This window comes from Vipera berus (assembly GCF_964194415.1).
Source record: "Vipera berus genome assembly, chromosome: 1".
NCBI classification, from domain to species: Eukaryota; Metazoa; Chordata; class Lepidosauria; order Squamata; family Viperidae; genus Vipera; species Vipera berus.
The window spans coordinates 335,050,913-335,073,795 of NC_138202.1; the positions used below are offsets into that span (position 1 = coordinate 335,050,913).

A 22,883-nucleotide genomic window follows, 5' to 3' on the forward strand; every position below is an offset into this window, starting at 1 on the left:
AGGTTATTTTAAATAGAAGCATTATCCATATATCATTTACAAACATTGAGAAAAGAGTCTGTACACTACAGTATATCCTCCATTTTTTTTAGTGTAAAACAAAACGGGAGGAATTTTATATATATATATATACACCCATATATGCAAACTATCCAACCTTTCCTCAAATTTAAATTCAGTATAATATGCATCAAGTAACAAAAGATTGAAAGCATAGAGTTTCAATTATTTACATTTATTAAATCTTCCAATTAGTTAAGAACACAATATTTTTAGAGCAAAAAGTATATTTTTCTTTATTTGGAAATAATTAAATGAAATCATCTAGAAATTGTTTTTCACCTTACATTTGAGGAATTATGTTTCTAATCTACAGTAGTAATTGCTTATATTAAAATGCTATTTTACTATTGTTAATTATGCTAGTATATCATTGTTGACATCGAGTATATGATTGCAATAAGATGTAGACCTCATTTTTTCCTTGTTGGAATCCCTACAGACAGGGGAACAATAAATACAGATACCAACTTCAACAAATAATGACAATATATCCAAATTAATAAATCTTTTTAAACTTGTTTTTACTTGTTTTTGGAGGCCTGACACCGGAGGTCAGAAACCCAGGGCCAGAACATTCCTGCTGTCAACTTTCAAGGCCACTTTTATTGCCAACAGAAAACTGGCATCAGGTAGGCCTCACGCGATGCTACATGAATTGGGCAAGAGTCCAATCTTCAGTTTCAAACCCAAAATCATAACCTCTCAAAAGAGAGAACTTTTGTCTAGATTAAGAGATTTGTAACACTTTGGGTATTCCATAAGGGAGCATATTTGTCTGTGACATCTACCAGTGGAATCGATTTCTCTCAAACATGCTTCAGACCGCTCTGTTGGATTGAGGAACCTGTTGGAAAAGATTTGAAGGAGCAGGGAAGGTCTGCTTCATTTATTCATATTAATATTATATATAGCCATCTTTAGCTTTCCCACATTAGGTTCTGAAAGCTTAAATAACTTATAACTTCAAATAATCTCACTAAAAAAAATCAGCAGTACAAAAAAGACTAACAGTTATATTAATGAATGCTCAAAAAACCAATTGATTAGGTGTTTTAAACACAAGGTCCTCCCTCAATATATATTTTCCATTAATGAAGGAATCAGTACCTTTCATTCTGTATATGTTCTGTAAAACATATGTGAAAATTAAGCAGTTTTAAAAAAAGATCTTCATATTTGCATAGATTTCCACAATCAAACAATAATTCTGAAGTTAAACTCAGAAGTGAATTGAATTTAAGCTATTTTTCTTTCTACTATAAAACTTACTTTAGCTTTCTAAAGTTATTGATTTTTATAAAATCAAAGTTCTACTCTCACTGGAAATGTGAAAGATTAAATCCACATTTCCTTCTAATTTTTGTAATTAAATTCTTAATTGAATGGTTTACAAGGTTTCATGAAATGACATGAAGATTGAAAGATTAGAGTAATACCTTAAAATATAGAATTACCAGTTGTATTTATTATGCGAGAGACATTTGGTGTAGTGTTTAAGGCATCAGGCTAGAAACTGGGAGACTGAGTTTTAATTCTGCCTTAGGCAAAAATACTAGTGGGTAACTTTTGGCCAGCCTCTGTCTTTGAACCTTAGAAAGGAGGCAATGGCAAACCAATTCTGAAACCTTGCCAAGAAAACTGCAAGAATTTGTGCAGGTAGTCTCTGAAAAATCAAACACGACTGAACATAAAGGAAAAAAATCATAGGTCAAATTTGGAAGGAAAGTCTGTTTAAATCATGCTTTATGAATAGTATACACAAGGTGGGATAAAATTGAATTAAGTATATTTGAAAATTCTTTAGGGACTCTTATGTAAGGTAAAAAAATATTCTAGATACTACTAACCCTTTCAAGTCTTTATTACTTCATTAGCGTTGTTAGAATCCAGTGGCATCCAATCTAAACTGTTTATTTTATAAAAGCCCTAAATGTATATACTAAAGAACTTATGGACATGAATTTCAAAAGTATCTACAAGACATAAAATAATATCTGACCATAAAATCAGCCTTTTCTAAACTAATATCTTTAACATATACAGATATTTCTAATAGCATAAGGCAGCTCTAAATACATAATTTTAATAGGAATTGAGAACAACTTGTTTATTTATCATGTCAATATTTAATATAGTTTGAGGCAGCTTAGAATGTTGCATGATCTCAGTCTATGTAGCTTATTCAGAAAGCCACAATAAAGAAAATAAGAAAATAACCCTATGAGTGTTAAATAATAATTGAGGGACACCTATACTTATCCAAGTTCCAAAACCTCAAAGTACTTCTGAAAATATTGAGTAATCCCAAGTATATCAAAACCCTTTCCTGGTTACAAAGAAATAATTGCAAGTGGATTGTGCTCATTTTAAGATAAAACTGCTATATCAGAAGTGTAATGCAAACTCTGAGACTAAAATAACAGGTTACAACTATAAATCAAATCACAAAATTCTTGTTTTGGGGAGAATGTTTGCAAGAAGATACTACAATAGGCTGCTTTTTCTACTTTTCTATTCAGAATTAGTTTACAAACAGACATTTCTGTTTCTTCTGTTTTTAAATAGGTTTCAAGATTTTTCTTACATTCTTGATGTAAAGAAATGTATGCTCTCTAGTTACCATTATAATATAGTTTACAGTGAACTCTGGTTTCTCCCAGCTAGAAGGCTCATACTTGAATTCTGGTTTTTTTAAATTTCTTAATGGATTTTTATGGAGAAAACAAAAGATTTGATTGTTTAAAGTTTATGGCTACCCACTAATGGAAGGAGTGAGGAAATTGAAAAGGCTGCAGTAGAAAGGGCCAAAGTCACTGCTGAAGAAAATCTTCTCTTGAAGCCATTCTGCCCTCCCTCTTTTCTTAGTTCCAGTCTTTATATAGGTAAAATTGTCTTACTCACGTGCAAGGGCAATTCCCCTGTTTTAGTTTACAAATTGTATCCTATGTTTTTTCTCATGATTTTTGAAATCATAGACCAGAGGTCCCCAACCTGTTGGCCGTGGCCCAGTACTGGTCCATGGCCTTTTGGCCACCGGAGTGTGGGCTGGCGAGTGCGCACACGTGTGCATACTCCCCCCACTCGCACTAGCCCCACTGCGAGGGGGCTGCCTCTATGTGAGCGCTAGCGGTCCCATTTGCCAATGTGTGCAGGTGCTAGTGCTGACACCAACTTTGCACAGGCTCTAGAGGCCCGTTTGAGCATGTGTGCGTTTGGGGACCTCTCATAGATGAATAAAAAGCAATATGTATGAAGAAGAGATTGAATCAATCCCATGATTACATATTAGTTGAGGGATTGTATCTCCTTAAATTAAATAAATTGATTTATTCAACCATAGAAAAAACAGACTTGTAAAGCCTGTGTGTCTTGGAAGACCCAGTTTAGCATTTCTGCTGAGTTAAACCGGGATTAGCACAATGTAAAAAAAACATTCTAATGACTTTAGTTAATATGATACAAGCATTACAATAATTAATCTTTCTTAAATATAATTCAATTATGTCTGTGAACAGCTTACCTTGGCTCCTTGCCTTTCTATGAGTTTATTGGGAGTTCCAGTCATTTGGTATTGTAAAGTGACACAGCTAAAAATAACTATAGATAATCTTGTTCCATTCCCTAATTGCTAATTCTTCAAATAGATACATCACAACACATAGAAGCACATTTTTGAATGGTTAAAACAGCCTTACATAGAGGCATCTTCAAACTACTTATGAAGCAGCCATACTAGCCAGGAGAAAGATTGTGGCTGCTTTCATAATTTGAAAAAAAGTGTGTGTTGCAATTCACCTCTTTCTAAGATTTTGCACAACCCTTCTATAAATGACTAGAACACAAGCTAATACCAAGGCTACCTAACAAAAACCATAGCATTCCAGCTTAATTATAACTAGTTTGATTACAATTTGTAACATGGATATTTTTATGTTTCTAGGAATCACAGTCCAATTCTGTTATGATTTTGATGTTGTAGTAAATATCATTATCTTGCATTTCCAAAAAAATGGGTTTTAGACTAGTGTGGCAGAAATACTTGAAGGTGGGAATGACCTGAGGAGAACAAGCAGAATGATGTCCTATAAGAAAAAAAAAACTTAGGAGGAATAGTTGGAAACGTTGGGATATGTTTAGCCAGGAGAAGACAAGAACCGCCCCCCCAAATCTGCTGGGGTTCTAGCAGGCTTCTTTGTGAAGTTGGTTGGCTACTATGAGAGCAGACTGCTGGACTAGATGAGCCAAGGGTCCTATCCAGTAGCTTACATTATGTTCTTAACAGTGCCAGATATGAACTTTGGTTTTCTTGGGTAATTTGGGCCATTTAAACAAATATTTATGTCATACATAATAATTACATTTAAAATATCTTCACTTTCACTAGTGGTTTACGGTCCATAGGCTGAAACCCATTGCAGTAAACCATCAGGAACTACAGAGCCTGTGATTTTGGATTGGATCCAGGCTAAACTATTTACATGTAACATACCAGTTTCTTAAACTGTCAAAAAAAAACCCAACTGATAACGTGCAAGTTTTTCACCATAAGCCTTTAACATTAATAGCATGATGTATTTGAAAATAACTGAACATTACATCAGATTAGGCGTACATTACAGATGGAAACTAATCAAGGAGAGAAGCAACCTAGAACTAAACAGAAACTTCCTGACAGAACAATCAACCAGTGGAACAACCTGCCTCCAGAAGAGACTGGACAGCCATTTGTCTGAAATGGCATAGGGTTTCCTGCCTGAGCAGGGGGTTGGACTAGATGACCTCCAAGGTCCCTTCCAACTTTATTATTATTATTAAGTTCATTGCAACAGTAGAATTGTGATTATAATTAAGACAGAGATCATTGTTGCATATCCATTTGGCTCAACCTTGCCCAACTTATCACCTTTTGGTTATGTTGTACTTCTGACTGGAACTTCCAGAATTCCCAACCAACATGCTAACTTAGAATTCTGGCAACTATAATTCCAACATCTAAGGAGTACCAGACGGAGGGATGCTCATTTATAATCATTGAGCTAGAAAGTAACTTAGAGATCATCTAGTCTTATGCCCTGTCCAATGCAGGAATTCGATATTACAGCATCCTCTGCAGATGGCCATCTAGCCTGTGACTAAACACTTCCAACAAATAAGGGTCTAGCATCTCTCACTTTGACCAACTTTTATCATTATGAAATTTATGATGTTCAACTGAAATCTACATTTGCCAAATACTTCAAATATCATCATTGGCATTTTAATTATTTTGGCTTCTTTTCTATGTACAAAGATATGGCATTTGCACCTCCCAAAAACCTGAATGGTGCCAAGATGCAAACAAAGATGAGCACCTGGACACCACTGAATCATCAGCTAATGAATGATAAGGTAAGTTTTAGGAACTTTATAAATTATGAATCATTTGTGTCCTTGCCCACTTTCTTAACAAGTATGCAGGCCTCCAGCATATTATGCAGCAACAGTATCAAGATCATTCTTGTGTGATTCTAATAAGCCCCTATTCTGCTTGGAGAATTGCCCTAGATAGAACTCAGGTAGATCACATTATAGCAATAATTCAGACTTTCCAAACTTGGTTTCCTTCACATACGTTGAGACTATAAATTGTCATTGCCTGGCAACCTCACAACATTGCAGAGAGCCGCAGTCACATGATCATCATTTGCAACCTTCACTGCTATCTTCCCACAAGCAAACTCAGTAAGGAAACCAACAGGAAAAGTTGCAAGACACTCCCTTCTTCAGCTTCTTGGATGAGAAGAGAAATGTCTTCTAAGAAAAACAAGAAAGTCCAATTGCCTCTTGAAAAAGCACCTTTGGAACAACCATGACCTGGATGACTGAGAATCTCCATAGACATCCCTCGTTGTTTACCACCACAGCACCCACTCTCCCGCCCACACACAGCCTATGTCAGATCTCCTTCAATTCACTTTTGGCCAGCACTGGCTCTGTCCAAACTCTCCAGCCCCTTATCTGGGACTCCTGTGTCTTCCTGTGTATCTTGGGTTGCAAAAGCAACCTGGAGGTCCCAGGCTTTCCATCACTAAATAATGTGGTCATGTGATGTTATGCTTTTTGATCATAGTGCTTAGCAATCCAGTCCCAATTTCCATCATAAGAGCAGTTCTCTTTAATGGCTGCCTTGTACAGTGACTGTTAGCAGTTACGATAGTAGCTTGGCAGCCAGTCCTTGCATTTATGGCCTCTGCTTGTCTAAACCAAAGAAAAGCTGAAGTAAGATCATAAGCACAGTCATAGTTTCACTTAGCAATCACTTCTCTTAACAACCAAGTCACTGGTACCAATTGTGTTAGCTGACTTGCTGTATTTTTTTAACTTCCTCATTTAACTTATAGCTATAGGATTTCCTGATGGTCTCTCATCCACCTGCTAACCACATCTAGCTCTGTTTAGCTCTGTGAAATCGGGCAAGGTCAAGTAGATGTTGTATTCTGTGTTTTTAAAATTGTGTTTTAATTGTTAACAAAATTTAAATGACTACCTAGTTAATATACTTTCTACATACAATGGTACTGGGTATGTCAAACATTGAAAAGAGTTTTGAACTCTCAATAGCTGGATTTTTGTTTGTTATCTCTTCCACCAAGCTCTTGGAAAACACTTTACAATAGTGACCACTTCTAAATCTAATGAAACTAATTTTGTTGTTTAAAAGTGGTTACTGGTGGTTTTAAATGTTTGCATATTAGTTTTTAACTTGTTTTTAAGGTGATGTTTTTACCTGTTGTGAACCTTCCAGACATGCTTAGGTGAGATGGGAAGTCATACAAATTGAATACATGAATACGTAAATAAATCTGTAGGTGAGGAGATTCTCTGTTCCATCTAAGTTTCTTACCAGGCATGGTTGAACATACATTAACCACATTTTTCCATGTATCATTTCTCTCTCTTCATTTTTCTGGACTTATAAAATCATTTTGTCCACTGAGGACATACTGGAAATTCTAATTATTACAATATTTTATAAACTTCAAATTGATTTTTATATATTTTAAATGTATATTGCATATATACAAAGTTTAGGCAGATTTACAGTCTATAAATAGCCATGTAATAGTATGGTATCCCCTTGTCCATATTGATGCATCTTTAAATGTTAGTTGCTGCTGAAGATTCCCTATCCTAACTGTGGGCATTGGAGTAACATCTGATTAGCTAGGGATGGTGGACTTGATAGACTCTAGGTCTAAGAGGCTGGATAAGTTGGATTCGGGACATCATTTTTTAAAGTATTTAACAAGAAAAGTGGAACTTGTGTAAACTCAAACACCAAAACACCAAAAATTGTATTGTACAAGTCTTCTGATGCAGACAGGATTCTGGTTATTTCTTAAATTAGAATTGCCTCTTTTATCATGTTCTTCTGACAGCTTCATTTACTTAATTGTTTCTAATAATATAATGAGTCATTTCTTATTGAGTCTTACGAAAAGTAATTTTAAAATTAGCTTTATTTCTTTATAGGTATTTGAAGAAAGAAGAAACTTGTTGGGGAAATGGGTAATCTTTTATTTCAATTGCTCTGTCAATCTCGCAGGCTTCAATATTTATTGTACAATAACTAGATGATGTTGGGAAATGTAAACATACTCCGAAACCCTTACAATCAGCATTTTTTTTACCATAGAACATAGTGTATGAATTCTTTTAAAAAGAGCATAACATTTATTTAAGAGTATTTCCGAAATGGTACACTCAGAGTGCAAAAGATGTTTACTTCCGTAGTTCTATAATTCCTCAACTACAGGAATTGTCTGAAGGACATTCATTTGAGAAGGCTGATTTAGAGGTCATATACATAATGTATTCTAGGTCTTCAAATAAATATGTTCCCCAGTGTGTATTCAGTATATGACAGTGTTTTTATCATGCCACTTCTGTGAAATTCTCAGTAGAACCTGACTTTCTTCTCTTAGGAACAGAGTTTGAAACAGGTGGCCAGTGATCCAGTAGAAAACTTTCGTATCTCTCAATTTCTTTCCTTCCTTCCTTCCTTCCTTCCTTCCTTCCTTCCTTCCTTCCTTCCTTCCTTCCTTCCTTCCTTCCTTCCTTCCATTTTTCTATAGCCACCCATACATTACTTTAGCAGCTTACAATAACATACATCAAATACTGTATATTACAAAGTGATCGAGGAAAGTTATGATAGACATATCTGTACCTGAAGGAGTTTCTTATACAACGTTGCCTGTTCTTCATCTAAAGACAGAATGCAGAATAATGCTCTTGTTATAGGAAGGCATATTCTGATTGAACGTTAAGAATATTTTAATAGTAAGAGCAGTTTGAAAGTGGAACCAATTATGGAGGAAATGATGGGCTTTCTTTAGTTATATGTTTTCTAGCAGAGGCGGGACAATCATTTGTGGGAAATACTTAGGAGCTTGACAGTTCCTTTCAACTCTTATGATTCTGTGTTGTTGATTTTAATAAAAAGTGCAGTCTACTTTTGAATGGTATCCAGTGTTGAGGACAAAGCAAAATGAATCCTGTTTTTATTATGGTTATGAACTGTCCATACCTACCGTAGATACTAGAGGCAAAAGGTGACCTGAATGAATTATTGGCAGACATTCTTGTCCTTTGCAACAAGGAAAGGTGCAGAGAGCTCTTTCACTTTTGGAATTAGTTTAAGTTCATAACTGGCTTTGCAGTTTATTGCTTGTAAACTATAATGAGGGAAAGTCATTTGTAAATGGTTCTCCCAGAACTCATGAAAATCACAACTCAGTTCTTTCCCCACAGTTTGACAAGTGGACAGACAGTCAAAGGCGAAGAATCCTGACAGACTTCTTGGAGCATTGCTCCCTTTCACAACTGAAATTCTGTTTCAAACTGCTGCAGGATCAAGTGCCAATTGAAGCATTGGATTTCTCCACCCAGCTTCCCCGAGTGTTAACTTTGTACATCTTTTCTTTCCTGGATCCTCGGAGTCTCTCGCGATGTGCCCAGGTAAAACTCAGCATGTTGGAAAGGATGCATCGGAGAGATACAAAGCTGAACTCACTGGGTAGGTTTAGCCTAGAGAAGGGAAGGCTAAGGGAATTATGTTAACAGATTTCACATTTTTAAAGGAGCTGAGGCAAAACAATACTTACCTATGCTGCTTCATAAAAGGCACAAAGAAATGTCCTACTTAATAGATATTGATTATAGTTTAGGAAATATTTCCTACTGGAAAAGCTCTTGGTCAACAGAATGAGCTGAGTAAGGAAGTTCTAATGAATTTCTTTTTTGTAGGTTTTCAAACTAAAACTGGTCAACTCCTATATGCCTTGATGGGGACATGGGAAGTAGATTAATTATCTGAGTCTTTTCCAGCTAGCAATTTTACAACACTTGAACATAATTGCAAGATCAGTTTAGAGTCACAGTGGCATTGATGAATTTCCACTCATTGTTCAGGCTCATCAGCATACCTAATTTAGGTTCTAAACTTTGTGCATCTAGTTTCTGGCAAGTCCAATTAAAAGATTCTCAAAATACATGTTTCGGTTGTGACCTTGGAGACTCATTTTATGTCAGGATAAACAATAATGGGCTAGAATTATAGTCTTCCCTATCCTAAAGACCTTTGGATGGATACAATTCTAGTAATGGTTGGCTAGAATGCCTGCTAATTGTGCTAGCTTAGGATCATGCCAATTGCAGTTTAATATATGTACAGTGGATCAGATTGGATTGTAAAGTAGCCTTTATCGGTGACTAGGAGAGTTTTTAACTCCCTTATAAAACACCAGCTTTATGTACAGAAGATTTCAAGCTCTCTTTTAAAAGAGATTGAGTGATCAAGCCTGGGAAAAACCCTGGAGATCATTGCTTGTGAAATGGCTCAGTGGCTTAATGCAGTGCTAGACAACTTTGTATGTAAATCAGAGCAACTTAATAACATACTTAATAATTCTTTTTCTTATTGATGGATTTATTCTATAAGATTCTTCTTAAAGCAGCACTGACCAAAATATTTGCAGGAAATACATCTAACCACATACTGCAAATTAGAAGATATGCAATTATGAAATGTAACACTGACATATTCTTCAAAAGTCCAGAGTCTAGGTTGTATCAAATAATATATATTCAAATAAACACTTCCTTAGAATTATCAGTTCGAATTAAAAGAGTATTGTGTTTTAAAATTGTCAAAACGTGCTTGTTTTTGGAGTATATGCTTTTCATAGCTCATAGGTTTTTGCTATGATATACTCCTTTGAAACACAATAAAGGTCTTTTTGGCATTTTCAGGTAAATTGGCACTGGAACTACTTAACCCAGCTTGATCAACTCTGGATACCAAAATGTCTGCGTTTTGGATGGCATATCAACTTCTCTCCAACTCCATTTGAGCAAGGAATCTGGAAGAAACACTATATTAAGAAGGTAGAAGAATTTCGAGTCACCAGACCTAAGGTATTTGTGGAACCTTTGGGAGATGAGTATTTTGGGCAATAAATCTGAATGTTTGTATTATATATTAGATGTTTGAAATTTCCATATGCAAGTTGTTTTAGTAAACATGTGAAACATTCAGGCTTATAATTCCATGTTGAAGTAGAACAGTTTTATAAGATTGTATTAGATGCCATTTTGAAATTCTGAACTCTCTCGCAAAATGTATAATCTCCCGAAAATTCATGTGTGGATATCTGAACTGGTGCTTCAGAGCAGTTACATATATAAAGGCATAGTAACGTTAATGTTAAAGGAAGATCTGTGTTTTGATGATAGAGCACATTGTTTTCATAGAGATGGCTCCATCTATATTCCCCAACAAATTTAAATTGTGTTTGGAAAACACTGTTCTCAGATGATGTTGAAAAAGCTGGAGCAGCTTTAATACAACTCAGTTATATTTCTAGTACATAAATTGAAACCATCCATTTAAATACAATGGCCACAGATTCTGGGCATACTTAATTTGTAAAGAATGGGTGAAATTTATTGCTACAAGGTATAATGATGGTCATTGACTTGTTTTGCTTTAAAACCTAAAAGCAATTTCACATGAATACATTTGTCATAGTTGGTCATGACCTCCAAAGAAAATTTACACAATCAAAATTAATTTGCATCAAAATATTGGTACCTGACAACAAAATATAAGGGAAAATGTTTTGTTTTCATTTCTAGCTAAGGAGGGAGAATCTTGGATTGTTCAAGATAAACTAAATAAACAGAGCCATTTTGTCCAATTCTTTTGTGGCCTTTAGTATCTGTAACAGATTCAGAGAGACTGTGAATTAATGGTGAACCAGTGCACTGCTACCAGTGCACTACTCTTTTCAAGCAATAAATAGAGATACTATGGGGGACATTAGGGGAGAGACTCAGAGTAATAAGGAATATCTATAACAGCTCTTGGATTACTTTGCTTATTTTTTTTTACTTTCTTTAGACCCCACCAAAAAATGGTTTTGTGGTGGCTGATGTTCAGCCAATAACAAAAGATGTCCCAGAAATAAAGCAGTCTTTGTTGTCCGTCCTCGAATCAGCATCTCTATTAAGAAGAAAGATAAACAAAGAGAAGAGAGAGCTCCCACCTTGGCGTTCATCAGATAAGCATCCAACAGATATCATCCGTTTCAACTATTTGGATAACTTTGATCCCATTGAGCAGGCAAGGCAGGCGTAAGACACCTTTCTCCTACAGTAATTTTCATCAATGTCTGTTTTTCTCTGGCATCGAAACTAATGTTATGTTTGATGTCACATTGCCAAACCTTTTATTCACTATTTCATCATGTATCTCCTTTCAAGATTAATGGCACATCCTAGTTAGACTCTAATTTCAGTCAGTAAAATACGTGACGCTCAGATGTTTTGGCTAAGCCTGGGCTACACCAGAATTCTGAAAAAGTCATAGAAGAGTTGTGTTGTTGTCTTCAGATATGCTTAGAGCCACTCCAAGCACTGAGTATAATCCCATTGTGCTAGATCTATCTTCATGTCTCTGACACTGAACGTTGCTAAGAATCTATCATGCAGCAACCTTGGTGTCGCCAAGGTTTTCTGATATTTTAATTGTTTGATATTTTCAGATCAGAATGAGCAAAATAAGAAATCATTTTGCAGCCAACTGCTAGTACAGTAGTGCTTTCAAAACAAGCCAACTCCAGGCTATGGATTTCAAACTGATTTTTAAAATTCTACAAACTCCAGAATCTTGAACCATCTGCATATCTGCTCTTCAGCCCTCGTGCAATTCAGCTGTGGGCCTGCTTTCTCAATTTCAAGCTAATGCTTTTGTCCTAACCAGTCTCACTGCAGGTCCTGGTATCATCTGATCCACAAATACATCTCCCCCATCTTGTCTGTCTTAAGAAGCCACTGTAGCTTTATTTAATAGATCCATTTTCTCTACTCTTGCAGGAGAAGAAAAGGAGGAGGTCTCACGCCAGACCTCAGTCAGTCAGCCTTTCAGAAAAAGAGGAGACCAGGCAGTGGAACATACAAACTCAGAAAAGCAAAGTCCCTGGCAAGTATTGTGATTGGTTGACTGTGTAAGCCAAACAGCAGACTCAGTGAGGAGTCCAACCCTCGGCTATTGGCAGCTTTCCCAATGCCCCTTTATTTGTGCCCCACTGCATTTCATTGCTGTTTGAGTGTAGCAGCCTACAATTTAACCATCAGACCTCAAAGCTTCTATTTAATCTTTGCATATCAATTGTTATCACTGCTGGCAAGACAGGCCCTTTTCGGACAAAACATTTTTTTGCAGGGTAGGATTCACAGGAGGTATCCTTGGGAATCAGCTTTTAAAGACTTAGGCAATAGAGAGAATATAAGTGTGCAGAGTAAAGCCATGAATAAAATTATATGTTCTACTGGACAGTGTGATTAAGTTTTGTGATTTCCCCCTCCCCCCCTTCATTAATGATAGTTTGCTAGGATGGGAACAGCAGCACACTGACAAAAGATCTCCTAATAGATAGATTGCCTTATTTCATTTTATGCATATTTGGAAAGTATTCAAGAGAATCTGATTCCAACTTACATTAAAATTCCTTGTACTTAAGCCCTAAGAGGTGGATGTGTATAGAAATTCTCAATCATCCAGATCATGGTTTCCTCAAAGGTCTTCAAAAGACAACTGGACTTTCTTGATTTTTTTCCTTGAAAATGTTTCACTTCTCATCCAAGAAGCTTCTTCAGTTCTGGCTGAATGTTGGGGAAGTAAGGATTTCAGAATGGAAAGGATGAGAAGTGAAACATTTTCAAGGAAAAAAATAAGGTAGACCAGCTGCCTTTTGAAAAGCACCTTTGGGACTAAGATACGGATGTTCAGCATCCCCTTTCCGCTGTTAGTATTTATCTCACAGTAAAAGAGTATTAGATGCTAAATGCCCCCCTCCTCCAAATGAGCTAAGTAATGAGGGCCTTATACTGGATTGCTCCTAGATTTTGTCTCACTAACCCTGAGTCCTGGGGTGAATTTTGGTTTCTGAGGAGTTCCAGGAGATGAAATAGAAAACAGTTGCATAGAGTGCTTTTGGAGAAAGATAAAGAATAAGTCCTACTTAACATATGTAGGAACCCATGCTGGGATTACATTGTGGTGATAAGAGAAACAAAACATAGCCATTTTTCTGCTCTTACAGCACAGATTGCTGTCTGCAAGCCCCATTTAAATGACCCTTCCTTGTTTGGGCACGATAAGTAGCAGAATCATCTACACAGCGTCTCTGTAAGGTATCTAGTAGACAAAAATGACACTGAGCTGGATTCTGATTGGACAGTTCTTTTGAGATGATTGATTGGTATACACCAGACATGTCAAACACAAGGCCTGGGGGCCGGATCCGGCCCGCGAAGTGGTTTCATGTGGCCCGCGAAGCCATCCTGGAAACAGTGAGGGAACGGCCCCCACTGCATTGGCCCTGGCGCAGAGACCCTCCTTCTGCCAGAGACCCTCAGATCTGTCCCACTCCTGCCCAGGCCCTCATAGGCACCCTTGATGCAAACGATGTAGAGCTGGCCACGCCCACCCAGTAGGCCATACGCACTCTAGCCACGCCCACCCTGGCCATACCCAGCCGGCCCCTTGAGGGCAACCGCAATGCTGATGCGGCCCTCAATGAAATTGAGTTTGACACCCCTGGTATACACTGTCTGGAAAGTGATAGATGGTTGGGTCCATGCTTCAAGACCACGTGCAGTCTTGAAGGGGGCAGTGATGTACCACTTCCTCTAGAGCACTTCACAAAATTTTTATTCAGTCTCTAACCTTTTCATTTTAGTGAAGTTTGTTGAGAAAGTGGTGGATTGTGACTACAAAGGATCCTGGTTTAAACTGATTATCTGGACACCTTTCAGTCAGATTTCAGGCCCAGGCATAATAAAGGAATAGCAATAAGTTGTGTTTGTTAATGACTTTTAGTGGAACTGTGACCAAGATTCTTGCTGATCTCTTTTAGTGTCATTAGCCATAGAACAGAACAGAACAGAATAGAAGAGTTGGAAGGGATCTTGGAGGTCTTCTAGTCCAACCCCCTGCTCAGGAAGGAAACCCTATACTATTTCAGACAAGGAGGCAAGTTGTTCCACTGGGTAATTGTTCTAATTGTCAGGAAATTTCTCCTTAGTTCTAGACTGGTTCTCCCCTTGATTAGTTTTCAAATATTGTTCTAGTCTGCCTGCAGTGGGAGGATAGTGCTGAGGTAGTGTCTTCCTTTATCTGGGTTTGAGTCCAGTCAGTGTTGACGAGAGAAGAGCTTGAGTCCCAGCCCCCTGGTCTGTGGGGTACCTCTGGGCATTACACCCTCACCCTTTGTTAGATACTACATCCATTTAATTATTCACTTTTTGACTTGTTTAGTGTCATAATCATATTCCAGTAACCCTTTCTAAATAAGTCTTATGAATTTTGAGGTGGTTTTTTTTATCAGGTTTCTGAATGTTCCGTCTTGATTTACCGTAGTAATTGCTTTCAATTATGTTACGTATTTGAAGATATTGCAACCAATGAGATATTTCTAATCATTCTAAGGCGAGACAATTGAAAAAAATCATCTTTATTCTATTAAAGATTTAATCTTGAATTCCTTGGAAAAGTATTTCCAAAATAGATCTTCACCTTTCCTGGCTTATCATTGCTTCTACTATTATTGTTATCCTTATTAATGTGGCCTTTTATAATCTACTGTTAAATTTGAAAATATGGACACCTATATGCTTCCAAGCTCCATTGTCCACTATGGAATAACACCAGTGTAGATATGTTTAGAATTTTGTTGAGCCATCCATCGTAATGATTTTTTCATATGTATATATTTGAAAATTAATATGGTTAATTATTGATTAAGTAATTAATAAGTAATTCAGTAATTATTTTTGATTTAATGCTGGAATGAAATCCCCAATATGTGAGGATAAAAGATTAACCTTTTAAAACAATGCTTCAAAACATTGGATTCCAAAAGACACTTTCAGTTGTCTGTCTTTTTCCTTGCTCTAAGAAGACTTACCAAGGCCTTGTAAATTAACATGTTTTACCTCCTCCTCCTCCTCCTCTAGCATCCTAATACTGAATTATCAAGAACCCAGGACTGTGGGAATCAGGTATATTGAAGCCCATTGGAGCATTTGCTTTCCATTGTTCATTACGTGCTACCTCTGTTTCTGTGGGCAGAGAGACAGGAGCAGGTTCCCATTCTGCCAACCATCCTATCCTGTCATGCAGTATCAGTATCTTTGACCCTTTAAGCTCTAGCATGCCCATCTTCTGCTCTTTCAATTGCTACCTGCCAATCATTTTGCAAATTAATCTCTGTCATTCACATATTGTCTCTAACTGTAGTATTTTCAACCAAACGCCACAGAAATGGAAAATGCTGTTACTAGCTTTTCCAGCGTTAAACAGTCGCCAGGCAAGCTTTCTCTGCCACAATCTCTTTATAATAAGTGCTAGAGAAGATATTAAACAAATAAATTACGGCTGCAATCCTAAAGTATGCCTCCTTCTGATTGGAAGTCATAAGTCTTGTTGATTAATGTGCTTTTTTGTTTTGCATTACTAAGTTGTAGCTATCATTGGGGTTAGTAAATAGTATCTGCAAAGTATCACTTCAAATTTTGAGTCTGGAATCACAGGCCATTACAGAATGCTCTGTCATATAAAGATGAATGGCTTCCTGCGGATGTCTCAAAGCAGGATTCTTGCAAAGAATCAGCAACTGTCAAGTTTTCATCATGATGGGTGACATGCAGGCTGCATAGATAAATTTTATAACCTACAAACATCTTGAATACCCAGAGTTTTGACAGTGACATTTTCTGTCTAATCCCCCTGCTTGTTTGAACCAGTAGTACTGCAGGAGACCAACCCAACCATATATGTGAAACAATTCTGTCATAGCATGAATGAGACAGATGAACGAACTTTTGGATCATATGTTTTCCTGCCAAGAGGGACAGGTGAACAGAATATGGACATTTATTTCATGATCTTTTTATGACATCTGAACTAAAACTGTGGTGCTGTGAGCCATAGCTTGATTTTTGTTTCTTTATGTGGGGAGAAGCAAGCCAAGGATCCCAATTTACACAGCACAATAAATTAAGACAGAGCTCAGAGCTTCAGTGATCTGTTTATCTGCTCCTGGTAGGAAGAGTGAAGGGAGGGTTTGGAAAGAATCCACAGGCACACCAGGACATTCGGGATAAGTTAGAGACTTCCAAAACTTTAATTTAAAGTTAATGTTGTAGAGTCAGAGGTGTGTTTTAATAGTTTAATAGATTTTTTGTTCCAAATTGTTCTTTGATTCAAAGAAAGGAGATAGCTGCATTTCTGAAGTTGGCATTATTTGTAACACTTGTTCATCATTATTACTGTTACAGAAAAATAAATAATAAATGAACAATTAGGGGAAACCTGAACCCAAAGCCAAAATACAGTCATAGCCAGAGACCCGTGGACATAAAGAATTATGGCTGCCTATTCTGAAAATGCAAAAAGTAAAAAATTTAAAATTAAATTGGCTTACTATTGTTTTCCAGGGTTATTAGTTTTTTATTTCCCCTTCTAATTTTTAGACCTAGTAGTCCTTGATGGTTTGCCTTTCAGGTGAAAACTAGTTCCAACCCCACTTAGCTTTCTAGCCTATACCAGTATAACTGTTATAGGTGCTATAATCTATTCAAATCTTGATCTTGAACTGATTAGAATAAACTGGATTTATATCATTAAAGCCAAAAGTCAAAAATTTTACTATCTCCTACATGAATCTAGAGTTTATCCAAACTTTTGTAAAATCACCATTCCAGGATTCTTCATTCTTCCTCTCATGTTGTGATCATATTGCTTTTATCTTATGGGGAAAAATTCTCACCTATTTTTTTCAGATATTTGTATTTTATTTGTGAGACTGTTATAGCTTCATTAAACCTCACAGCAAGAGCTTCATTCATTCATTCATTCATTCATTCATTCATTCATTCATTCATTCATTCATTCATTCATTCAATTTCAATAGCTGCCCAACTCAACCACGTGACCCTGGGCAGCTTACAGTTCTAAAATTACAAAACAATTAAAAACAATAAAGAGTAAGAACTCCCCTAACATACAGGTATATACAAACATCTAGAAAATATATATAAACAGCAACTAAGATCATTGTTTCCTCTCATTCTCTCTTTCTCTTGCCTTTTTATCTATCCTCCTTTCCTATTAACTATGGGGCAAACCCATGGCCTAATTGATTATAGCCTATTTGCAGGGAAAGGTGGGTACTGTAAGAGGGCTTGAGGAATTATGGAGATCCAGCAGCTTGGTTCCTGCCCCATCCAGACACAGGAAAATGCTAGGTAATGCAGCTGAAACTATAGCTTTCTAGTGCTAGCTTTACTTTCTCATTTTTAACTCCCTTAAAACTAAGCACACCTTCAGGGTCCTCCGGTTCACCAAGGGCAGGGGTAGGCAACCTCGGCTCTTTTATGACTCATGGACTTCAACTCCCAGAATTCCTGCTGACTCAGGAATTCTGGGAGTTGAAGTCCATGAGTCATAAAAGAGCCGAGGTTGCCTACCCCTGACCAAGGGTGTCTATCTGTAGGGTCAAGGGGAAGCAAATTATGAAATGAACATCATAACACAAATTCTGGACATTGTATGTAACTTACAAGAACAAAAAAGACAGAGCTTGCATTGTGACATTACAACATGCATTTCATGGTTTTGCTATTACCGTGTTTAGGAATGGATGACTATACCCTTATAGACAGTGAGGCCTAGGATCATAAAAGCTGTGATTTTCAGGATTCCATGTTAACTTTTTTGGAGGATATTTTTGTATAACTATGGCTCTTTATGCTCCAAAGTTTACTACCCCCCAAGAGCATTTTAGCTGTTAGCATTATTTACTATGCCATATACTCATCCACATCCCTTAGCAGAAAATACTTGACAATCCATAGCCAAATCTAGGCTCAGTGCAAGGTACCTCTCGAAGTTCATCTATCTTTTTCGATTTTATCACTTACACTGTGGAAGTCAAAGCTTCATTTTCATGTTTACCAGAAATGCCATCACTTGCTTTTGTTCCAAATTTTATGTTCATCCGCTTTGTTTACCAGATGTCCCTCTCAGCAGAACTTGACCCACAGGCAGAAGTGGCAGTTCGCCCAAGCTGGGCTCTGCATCAGCCAAACAGCTGCCCTCTGACTAAATCAGCAGCTAAAATGTTTGCTCAGAGTGCTCAGTGGAATGCTGAAATACGTCCTGCGCCTGCACGAAGGCCAGTCCCAAAGCTGAGTGAGAAAGGAAAGAAAGCCTTTACCCGAACTAGCAGAAGCTCACCAAGTCAGTAAACTGTTATTCATTTTAAAAAATATGGGGTGGATGGTTGAAAAGGAGAGAAGGTTGAAGAGAAAATTAGAGGTGCTGTCTGCTCTAATGTTTGTGTCTTGATCTGAACTTTAGGGAGACCCCATTTGGATCTCTCTTAAATATGAATGCTGTAGATTGGGCGTCCCCAACCCCTAGGCCAAGGCCCACCACCAGGCTGTGGCCTGTTCAGAACAGGACTGTGGAAGTGGCGGGCGAGGGCACACATGTGCTAGTGCTGTGCATGCATGCCTACAGCTTGCGCAAATGGAGCTATGCACACTCACCTGCCGCTCACATGGAGCCATCCTCTCTCCCTCCCCCCCCCACCGCTGGTCCGCAAAGCCAAAAAGGTTGGAGACTGCTACTGTAGATGACAGAAGAGAATTTGCTTAGTTTTGCATTCCACTTGATGGCTTCCTAAATTGGTTGATCCTTGCAGGAAACAGGATGGTTGACTACATAGGTCTCTGATTTGATAGCATGTTCTTAAATGCAATGTATAGGATAAAGATAGGAATTTTCTTTTCTTAACGCTAAACTTAATTATTTAATCTCCCATCCTCTTCCAGCATCACCACTGTTTGAAAGTCAACCCTGGGAAGTTCCATCATCCAGCTATGTATCTGATGCAGAGGAAGAAGCTGAAGAAAAGAGAACTTCAGCATCACTATTGACTTAGTCTCCAAAAAGAAAATGTGCTTGTTCAACTATTGTCAAGCAAAACGTCTCTTTCTCAAAGTTGGTGTTTGGACAAGGATTAAGAATCAAGTAGATAGTTGACAGAATTATCATGACTCCATTTCCACAGTCAATCAATTAACAGATATCTTAGTTTTAAAAAAATGTGAAACCAGGAACTTATCATGTAGCCTTGGATTGTTTCCCAGCCTTAATTTCTCAGCTGTGGAATGGAAATTGTCTTAATGTATTTCAAAGGAACGTTGTGAGGGTGAATGTTATGGGATTACAAAAGCTCAATTCTGCAGTGAATTCTCAATTCACTGTGTACTCAGTGAAATTTACAGATAATTGAGTAAATAATTGCAAATGAAGGCACTTAGAAACTAAAACAATGCATCCGAATGCAGAATTAAACAAGTTGAAAAATGGGGGAATATTAAAAATTGGTGTATATGGTTGAATCATACTAAGTAATAATAGCTAAATAACTATTATGACCTGGGCCAAATGTAATTTTCACATCCATTTTGACATCTTCTTTTCCTTCTATTGTGAACAAATGCTTATATAAGATGAGTAAGTATTTAATGTATATAAGCAGAAAGGCAGGGTGTATATTAAATAATTATCACCTTTCAAGTCTGCCATTATGAGCATGAGGTTTGAAAACTCCTTGGAAGGAGACCAATCTTGCTCTGCTGATGCTGTTTTAAAAGCCATTCTGTAATGTGACAATGTTCACAGAGCACTGGAACATACTAATTAACTTGAATGTAAATTGGGGAAGGTCAAATATAAGACCAGGAATATAATGTACCAATTCATCAATGATGGTTATGATGATGATTGTTTAATGTAACTCAGCATGTAGTACCTACCAGCATCTGTTCTATAACCAAGCTACAAAAACATTACTTGATTTTTTTTTAAAAAAAACCCCACAATATGGAATGGGAAGAAGGCATTTAGCTTGTCACATTTTTTTAAAAAAAAACTATACCCAAATAGATTGACCCAGACTCAAAAGAACCACAAAAGCCCTGGACCCTGAACAGGTAATTTTTTTTGTATTCTCCCTAGAAGGGTTGGGAGATGTTTTATTTTTTTTTGGGGGGGGGAACAAGATATAAAAGTGAAATGTGAAATGTACGTGTCTATCTGTGAGGGTCAGATCTGCTATCACACTGCTTCAACCTTGCTTCATTTTGATGGCAGCCTGCCATAAAATGTAGTGGGCGGGAGGCGAAAGGAGGATACTGGGAGGGGGAATGACAGGAACTAGAAATGCCAACCAGAGACAACGGTTGAATGATCCAAGGACACTGGCATGGGAACGGAGTGCCAACGCCCACCAAAGAGGCACCAGATGTAGAACTGTTATCCAAACAACCAATTTGAACTTCATTGGACAATAGCAAGATAACCAAGGGTAGGGCCCAGGGAAAGGGAAAAACAGCTTTGTGTGGGAATCTTCAGATTTGGCTTTTCTTATATTGTAATCACTTGGTTTTAGTAAAAGTATACCTTTCGCAACAAATGGAGTCAAGGATCTTTCCTAAATGTCCAAGCTGGGACAGGCCTGACACTGAGTGTTTTCTTTTTTCTCTCCATCCTATATTATATACTATTGCTATTATTTTTATTAAATACTATTAAATAAATTAAATACTATTATTATAATCATTATATTCTACTATATTACTATTCAATTACCCTTATTCTATTACTCTATAATACTACTAGCAATGCTTTAATATGTGTGTGTGTGTGTGTGTGTGTATATATATATATATATATATATATATATATATATATATATATATATATATATATATATATATATATATATATATATATATATATATATATATATATATATATATATATATTCTGCCTTAATTCTTCTCTGGGATTTCTTCTGCTTTTTCTTTCCCTGTTAATGGCTAACGTGTAGAATACTTGCACTTTTCTACATTATGCTTTGCTGGGCCTCTATACTTCTTTTTCCTTTGGACCATCCATTCCTTTTGAAAGAAAAACACCTCCATTTATTTGGCACTTTTCTCTGTTTTCTGGTGGTTGCAGAGCTTCTAAAACATACATCTCCATTTTCCTTCCCCAGCTGTTTCAAAGTTGTAGTTTTACTGGCAACTCTTCTATTCTGATGCTGGGGAAAAACTCATATGGGAGGGAGGCCACATGGGTGCCTGCAATTTTTATAAGCAGCCTGCTCTTCCACAGAAGAGGAAGAGGCATCATGGAAAGGAGAATTAATGCAGCCATCAGAAAAATACCAATAGAGCCAGTTTGGTCTAGTGCAGGGGTGTCAAAAACTGCTGGCCTGTGGGCCGGATGTGTCATCCGGAACCCACACCCACCCCACTGCCAGCAATGGCAAAATAGTCCAGATACATCTCGTGACGTCATGTGATGTTGCGAGTTTGACAAGTCTGGTCTAGCGGTTAAGGCACCAGGCTAGAAAGCAGGAGACCATGAGTTCAAGTTCTACCTTAGCTATGAAAGTTGGCTGGGTAACTTTGAGCCAATCACTCTCTCAGCCCAACCCACATCACAGGGTGTTTGTGAGGAAAATAGGAGGAGGCAGGAGTGTTGGATATGTTTACCACCTTAAAGGTGGTAAATATCCCTATTTTCAGAAAAGCCAAACATAGCAGGAGAAGTTTAGTTTGCAAGGTGCTTTCTCCTAAATATTACTGTGGCAAAATCCAGCCTTTGAGGTTCTATGGGAAAGCCTTGACTACATACGCAGTTTGGAATTGTTGGGGAATTACTGTTTATATTTAGTTTGAAAAATTTTGTCCACATGTGACTAAACACCTTCAAGAATGATCTCTTAAAGAGTCCAGTTTACATTCATTGGGGCAGAGTAAATAAAGTAGTGCACATTTTGAGGATTAAGAAGTTTGCTCATTCAAATGAATCAAATGTTGACAAAGTGATAACAGAATAGAAAGCAAATATTGATAAAACATTTCTTATGAACCACCCTTCACTAGATTATAGGCACTTCAAGAAACGTTTTCAAGCAGCTGAGTTGGCTCAAAAGAAATCCAAAAGTAACAATTCAGTTTAGTGCAAGGCAGAACCAAATGTTGCACTTTGCATTATATTGACCTTTATATTTGGAAAGATGATATGGTCTTACTTCGTTTCTGTAGCCTCTGATAGAACTTTGAGAACCTTAGATTTAAAAAAATATGTTTCCCTTAGTAAACAGTATGGGAACTTTACAGGCAATGTGCAT

General features: G+C 37.1%; 1 protein-coding gene across 1 annotated transcript; it reads left to right on the forward strand.

The window, feature by feature from the left end:
• The first annotated feature begins 612 nt into the window (after positions 1-612).
• Positions 613-21,046, forward strand: FBXO16 (F-box protein 16). Its single transcript, XM_081315012.1, has 10 exons — positions 613-692; positions 5,354-5,451; positions 7,576-7,611; positions 8,857-9,063; positions 10,357-10,521; positions 11,507-11,739; positions 12,481-12,586; positions 15,625-15,669; positions 18,685-18,910; positions 19,507-21,046. The coding sequence occupies exons 2-10, from the start codon at positions 5,356-5,358 to the stop codon at positions 19,614-19,616; spliced, it is 1,224 nt and encodes a 407-aa protein (XP_081171138.1). The 5' UTR covers positions 613-692; positions 5,354-5,355; the 3' UTR covers positions 19,617-21,046.
• The last annotated feature ends 1,837 nt before the right edge of the window (positions 21,047-22,883 follow it).